The 7,546-nt window shown below is 45.0% G+C and overlaps 1 protein-coding gene across 1 annotated transcript; it reads left to right on the top strand.

Moving 5' to 3' along the window:
* LOC112207542 (FAM231A/C-like protein) lies at window positions 1-2,754 on the top strand. The gene is made up of 2 exons (XM_063808959.1): window positions 1-96; window positions 363-2,754. The coding sequence occupies exons 1-2, from the start codon at window positions 1-3 to the stop codon at window positions 957-959; spliced, it is 693 nt and encodes a 230-aa protein (XP_063665029.1). The 3' UTR covers window positions 960-2,754.
* Window positions 2,755-7,546: the final 4,792 nt, after the last annotated feature.

Here is a 7,546-nt window from a genome sequence, read left to right on the forward strand (position 1 = left end):
ATGGGATATTCCTTCAGTTCCCAGATGAATAGTGGGAAAGACTCCACATTGACCAACCTTGGGGGCCTGAAAACCCAGGTCCTCAAGGAGGATAGAGTATACCTGGACCCTGACCCAGACCCCTGGATGGGCTGTGCCAAGAGACCCAGCAAGGGAAGGGATTTCCTCCTGCCTCAGGTTCTCTGTTCTTCTGTGGTTAGACCACCTGAACCCAACTCCTTCCCCAAGCACTAGAGATGGGCTTTTCCAAGGGCTGGGGATCTGGCTGTCCTGAGGACAGCTGAGCAAGGGGGTCGAGGAGGAGCTTGGGTTGTGGAGGAGAGGAAACCGGGTAAGATGCGTGAAGCAGTTGGCTATACCAGGCACAGAGAGGACCCGCTGAGACCCAAGAGCCTGCATGTGAAGCCAGGCCTTGGGCCACCTTGTCCATCAAGGGGGTGCCTACTTCCGTGGTGTCTTCAAAGGGACTGTGGAAAGAGAGGCCTTCAGCCCATACCTCTGAATGCTTTTCCACCACAGCATGCCCTGTGGCCTTTATCCTGCTGGTGTGGAACAGTCAGACGCCTGCAGGGCTGCAGAGCCTCTGTACTGAGCGGCATCCCAGCCTGAGTGCCAGAGCTCAGAGGGCAGGCCCCCGAGCAAGCAGAGAGGAGGGCACCTTTTGGACAGAATGTGTGGGACAAGAGCGATGGCTCATCCGTTCAGGTTCCTCACAAAATGAGAGTCAGGAAGATCAGGGCGCAGGCCTGATTTCCCAGGCAGGGCTGAAAGCAGACAACCGGAGGGAGAGCAGCACCTGGGCCAATGAGGTAGAAGACAGAAGACCACAGTGTACTCCTGCCCTCAACCTCACCCCCTCCCACCCACATCCTCCACACTCCCTGACCACCTTCCTCAGAAGTGTAATAGGAATCCAGATTCCCCCTGGCCTGGTTGCTGCAGGAGGCACAGTAGCCTGATGGAGCCTGAGGCAGGTGTGGGAAGATGTGGATTGTCTAACTGGAGGTTGGGAGTCCAGGGTGTAGAAGCAGCTTGGAGTGCAGGATTTGGTGGTATGTGTGTGGCAGTAGGCAAAAGAAAGAGACAACTGGCCGGGCGCGGTGGCTCACGCCTGTAATCCCAACACTTTGGGAGACCGAGGCGGGCGGATCACGAGGTCAGATGAAGACCACGGTAAAACCCCGTCTCTACTAAAAATACAAAAAAGTAGCCGGGCGTGATGGCGGGTGCCTGTAGTCCCAGCTACTGGGGAGGCAGAGGCAGGAGAATGGCGTGAACCCGGGAGGCGGAGCTTGCAGTGATCTGAGATCGCGCCACTGCACTCCAGCCACTGCACTCCAGCCTGGGTGACAGAGCAAGACTCTGACTCAAAAAGAAAAGAAAAGAAAAGAAAAGAAAGTGACAACTGAGCCACTTGAAATACCATGAGAATTCAAATTTAGAAAATTCCTGGGGAACTATGCATGCAGGCACTCACCAGATCCACAAAACAGCTGCTGCATAACTGCATGTTGCAAGCAAGCCCTAAATTGCTGATTTTGAAACAGCCTGCTGGGTTCACAAAGACAATTTCTGAATAGTCTTAAGAGCAGAGGTGCACTAAAGCCACTGTGCCCTGCAGGCCCGGATCCCAGTAAGTTCTTTAAGGAGTAAGTCTTACTTCCATTTATGGAAGATTTTTGGAGTTGTCCTTGGTCACCCCCAGGAATGTTTTGGTTAAGAGTAGAATTTTAGATGTCATCAATTTAAAAATTAAAACTAAAACGCTGGAACTCATAGAGAGATAAAATTAAGAGAATACATTCACTATCCTGAGTAGAAAGATTTCTTATAGAACATAACAGGCTTTAAAAATAAAGAAAAAATAGGGCAAAATTTCATCAAATTAAATGCTTTGAGAACTAAAATTAAAATCCAAAGCCACCCAACCAACTGGACAGACTGCTTCTTGGCCAAGGAGACCCCAGAGAAGTCTTAAATACTGAGTTCCTGCCCAGTAGTTGGAATCTCAGACACCTCTCCTTATACTCTCTCCCTTTGTGGTTTAGACACAACTGACCAGCATTATTGTTAAAATAGAGATCCTAAGACTGACAGAACAGACTCCTTGCAGTAGTAAGATACCATATTATAAACAAGACCTAAGGCCACGCCAGGCAAGGTGGAGTCATGCGCCCCTCAACTTAAAGAATAAACTGTGTTCTAATTGCCACAGGTTTTTTTCTTCTTCCTTTTTTTCTCTAGCTAAACAAGCACTGGCCTTGAGATAAGCAATGCTGAAGCACTTGCAGCTCACCCATTACCATAAACTGACTGAGCCCTCCCTACACAAGCCATAACTATAGCTTTGATTGGACAAGAGACTGATTTCAGTAACTTCCCCTTGATAAGAGACCACTGGCTGTGGACTGGTTCTGGACAGTTTACAGAGGCTGTGCACTTGACTGCCTTTGTGTCCCTGCTTCCCCTTTTGAAGCATAGGGCCTAATTATAATGTATTTAAATGTTGTCTCCACTCCAAAGTGAACATGGGTTGCATGTAACAGGCATGTTTACTCAGCATGCATGCAGCAGGATCCCTTCATGAATATTCAGAGCTCCTCCTATTCCCTGTTGAATATGTATATGTGGCCCACCACATCAACATAAATCCCTGTTCCCCCCTCCCCTCCCTGGAAACGTACTTTTCAGGTTTCAGCAGGAGGGTATGCCTCCCTGTCTGTCGGAATGGCCACCTTGCAGGCTGTAACCATTTATAAAAAATAAAATCTCCCTTCTAAATTTATAAATTGTGTGATTTTTCAGTTGACAGCTTTCAGTCAGACTTTTCACTGACTGGGAAAATTCATTTGCAATATATTTATTTTAAAAATGACTCCTCAGGATACAAAATCAATGTACAAAAATCACAAGCATTCTTATACACCAATAACAGACAAACAGAGAGCCAAATCATGAGTGAACTCCCATTCACAATTGCTTCAAAGAGAATAAAATATCTAGGAATCCAACTTACAAGGGATGTGAAGGACCTCTTCAAGGAGAACTACAAAACACTGCTCAACAAAATAAAAGAGGATACAAACAAATGGAAGAACATTCCACACTCATGGGTAGGAAGAATCACTATTGGGAAAATGGTCATACTGCCCAAGGTAATTTATAGATTCCATGCCATCCCCATCAAGCTACCAATGACTTTCTTCACAGAATTGGAAAAAACTACTTTAAAGTTCATATGGAACCAAAAAAGAGCCCGCATTGCCATGTCAATCCTTAGCCAAAAGAACAAAGCTGGAGGCATCACGCTACCTGACTTCAAACTATACTACAAGGCTACAGTAACCAAAACAGCATGGTACTGGTACCAAAACAGAGATATAGACCAATGGAGGAGGACAGAGCCCGCAGAAATAATGCCACACATCTACAACTATCTGATCTTTGACAAACCTGACAAAAACAAGAAATGGGGAAAGGATTCCCTATTTAATAAATGGTGCTGGGAAAACTGGCTAGCCATATGTTGAAAGCTGAAACTGGATCCTTTCCTTACACCTTATACAAAAATTAATTCAAGATGGATTAAAGACTTAAATGTCAGACCTGAAACCATAAAAAGCCTAGAAGAAAACCTAGGCAATACCATTCAGGACATAGGCATGGGCAAGTACTTCATGTCTAAAACACCGAAAGCAATGGCAACAAAAGCCAAAATTGACAAATGGGATCTAATTAAACTTAAGGGCTTCTGCACAGCAAAAGAAACTGTCATTAGAGTGAACAGGCAACCTACAGAATGGGAGAAAATTTTTGCAATCTACTCATCTGTAGTTTCATCAGAATCTACAAAGAACTCAAACAAATTTACAAGAAAAGAACAAACAACCCCATCAACAGGTGGGTGAAGGATATGAACAGACACTTCTCAAAAGAAGACATTTATGCAGCCAAAAGATACATGAAAAAATCCTCATCATCAGTGGCCATCAGGGAAATGCAAATCAAAACCACAGTGAGATACCATCTCACACCTGTTAGAATGGTGATCATTAAAAAGTCAGGAAGCAACAGGTGTTGGGGAAGATGTGGAGAAATAGGAACACTTTTACACTGTTGGTGGGACTGTAAACTAGTTCAACCATTGTGGAAGTCAGTGTGGTGATTCCTCAGGGATCTAGAACTAGAAATACCATTTGACCCAGCCATCCCATTACTGGGTATATACCCAAAGGATTATAAATCATGCTGCTATAAAGACACATGCACACGTATGTTTATTGCGGCACTATTCACAATAGCATAGACTTGGAACCAACCCAAATGTCCCACAATGATAGACTGGATTAAGAAAATGTGGCACATATACACCATGGAATACTATGCAGCCATAAAAAATGATGAGTTCATGTCCTTTGTAGGGACAGGGATGAAGCTGGAAACCATCATTCTCAGCAAACTATCGCAAGGACAAAAAACCAAACACCGCATGTTCTCACTCATAGGTGGGAATTGAACAATGAGAACACTTGGACACAGGAAGGGGAACATCACACACTGGGGACTGTTGTGGGGTGGGGGGAGGGGGAGGGATAGCATCAGGAGATATACCTAATGTAAATGACGAGTTAATGGGTGCAGCACACCAACATGGCACATGTATACATATGTAACAAACCTGCACGTTGTGCACATGTACCTTAAAACTTAAAGTATAATTTAAAAAAAGTCAAAACAAGACTCAATTCTTGAATATATGAGAACTTTTGTAAGTCAGTAATATAGAGCTAAGCCAAATAAAATAGGGCAAAATATTCGAATAGGCCTTTGCAAAGGAGAGTTTCTTATATGCTGGAAGCCATAAGAAAATATGCTTCATAGGATTGCTCATTAGGCAAATACAAATTAATTCCACACTGAGATAGCACTAACCACTCACCAGTGTATGGCTACTTTTTTTTTTTTTTTTCTGAGACAGGGTCTCATTCTGTCACCCAAGCTGGAGTGCAATGGTGCGATCTTGACTCACTGCAACATCCCCCTCCGGAGTAGCTGGGACTACAGGTGCATGCCACCATGCCCGGCTAATTTTTGTATTTTGAGTAGAGACAGGGTTTTGCCATGTTGGCCAGCCTGGTCTGAGAGCATAGCTACATTTAACAAAGTTAGTACATCAAATGCTGACAAGAATTTGGTGCCACTTCAACTGTCATCGCTGGCGAAAAAACATTCTAGAAGACTGGCAATTTATACTGATGTTAAACTTATACTCAGGTCATGACCCAGCAATTGAAGGACTTCCATGAATCTCAAGTGCACTCAAAGACTGTTATAAGAATATTCAGCACAAGAAATCAATAACCCCAAAATTGAGAAGTGATCTATGAAACTACATGGATATATCTCATGAGTATAATGAATGTAACTGGAGAAAAAAGGCCAGACACAAAACATATGTACATTCATTCATGTTAACTTTAAGAACAGGCAATTGTAACCTATGGGAATAGACATCAGAATAGTGATTAACTAAGAGGACACAGGGTGGGAATCACCTGGACAGGGGCTCTAACAGGCCTTTCTCAGATGATGGCAATTTTCTATAACTTGAGCTGGGTGGTGATAACATTGATCAAAACTAAACAAATTGCACTAAAGATTTGTGCACTTTATGTGAACTGTAGTTTCTTTACTGTTCTCATTGCTTGAACCTCGGAGACACAGGTTGCAGTGAGCCGAGATTGAGCCACGGCACTCCAGCCTAGGTGACAGAACAAGACTACATCTCAAAAACAATAATAATAGTAATAATTAACTATTCTCATAAAAATTAACGCATGGGGAATGGAGGCAAGCTGGTGCAGACCATGACAACTAGTTTAGATTTTATTGTAAACTCATTAAAAACTCGTTCTCGTTTTGTGTTTTTAAAAAATTCCACTGATACAGCCGTTTTCTCTACCGAAAAAGACTATAACCGCATTATTTCATCAGTGGAAGCTACAGACAAAGGGCCCTTGAGAGGCGGCATCTTCACCTACGGGAATTTTTCCTGCTCAATTGTGAGACAAAGAGCATGTCCAAGTTTTCCTATCGGCCAGGCCGCCCCCTAGTTTCTGCGCTGCGGGTTAAACTCCAGAAGCTGGCGCCCTTCAGGGCCAGAGGTTTACTCTGCTCTCTGGAGGCTGCTAGGATTAAAGGCAAAGCAAACGACAGGTCTATTAGCCACAATCGCAGGATAGAAAACACTGCTGTGACTCAGATTAGAACCGAGGTTGTGGCAACCACAACTACAAGTATTAACCACTACACGACCACAAAGCCTGCTGACAAGCATTGCACTTCTTCTATTTTTTTAATGTAAAAACACTCACACTATTTTATCTGCTTTATTCTTGGACGCCGCCGATTTTCGTGCTTTTCTGTCTTTCATGCGCTTCTCCTTTTCTCTCCCCATTCTGCTACATAATTTTAAAAAAATCTCATCTCCCAGGATCCACCCACTGCCTCTACAACAAGCCTCCTGGGAGGTCTCTTTGTCCCACTGACGTCTCTGCCTTCTTTCGCTCTTTTTTTTTTTTTTTTTTTTTTGACGGAGTCTCGCTCTGTCGCCCAGGTGGAGTGCAGTAGCGCAATCTTGGCTTACTGCAACCTCTGCCTCCTGGGTTCAAGCGATTCTCCTGCCTCAGCCTCCCAAGTAGCTGGAATAGCAGGTGCATGCCACCACATTCGGCTAATTTTTGTATTTTTAGTAGAGACGGGATTTTTCCATGTTAGCCAGGCTGGTCTTGAACTCTTGACCTCAAGCGATCCATCCGCCTCGGCCTCACACAGTGCTGGGATTACAGGCGTGAGCCAACGTGCCCGGCCAAATTTCAGGCCAACACCTGTTGACACACATTGCCAGACACACGGAATCTCTCGCAGAACACCGATGGGCCCACAAAGCACGCGGAGGCCGCGGCCGCTGACGATGTGAGCAAATTCGGTTCACGGTGTCTGGGGTACAGCCCTGAGGGTCCACTGGCCACCTCTGCGCAAGGACCAGTCCCCGCCGCTCCCCTCATCTCCACGCAGATTCTTCCCCACACACCTTCCCTTTCTTTGGGCCGCTGAAGCCTCTTGGACCTCTGAGGTGACTGTCCTGCCCGCAGCTTCTCTCCTTCCAAGAGCGTCATTTCTTGATCCTCTCTACAGTGGCTCAGCAGTAAGCCCAAGGTCCAGCACGCGAATCAGGAACCTGATGATTCTTCGGGTTTGCAGGGATCCGCCCCGTGAATAGATGAAAGTAACAGGTACCAATATCAAAACTGCAGTGACTCACCGGAAACACTTCGTGCTTGCCACTTTGCTAAGCTGTTTGAGTCCAACAGTTGCATGGGTCCTGGGTTAGTGTCCTGAATGTCTCTTGCCGCTACTTTCGTGAGTAATGTTGTCACTTTACCTTGTGGTGGCCAAGCACCTAAATGCACTATTAGGTTATGCAGTATAATTTTGCAGCGTAAAAGACGCATAAAGGGCCATAATGATGTGAAAAAGTCCCTGC

The sequence above is a fragment of the Pan troglodytes genome, chromosome 1 (genome assembly GCF_028858775.2).
Source record: "Pan troglodytes isolate AG18354 chromosome 1, NHGRI_mPanTro3-v2.0_pri, whole genome shotgun sequence".
Classification (NCBI taxonomy): Eukaryota; Metazoa; Chordata; class Mammalia; order Primates; family Hominidae; genus Pan; species Pan troglodytes.

What these genes read in the sequence shown, in the direction of transcription:
- LOC112207542 (XM_063808959.1), top strand. Translation starts at nt 1, where the DNA reads ATGGGATATTCCTTCAGTTCCCAGATGAATAGTGGGAAAGACTCCACA. An exon ending in AGGTCCTCAAGGAGGATAGA is followed by an intron (nt 97 to 362) that starts GTATACCTGGAC and finishes TGGCTATACCAG; the next exon opens with GCACAGAGAGGACCCGCTGA.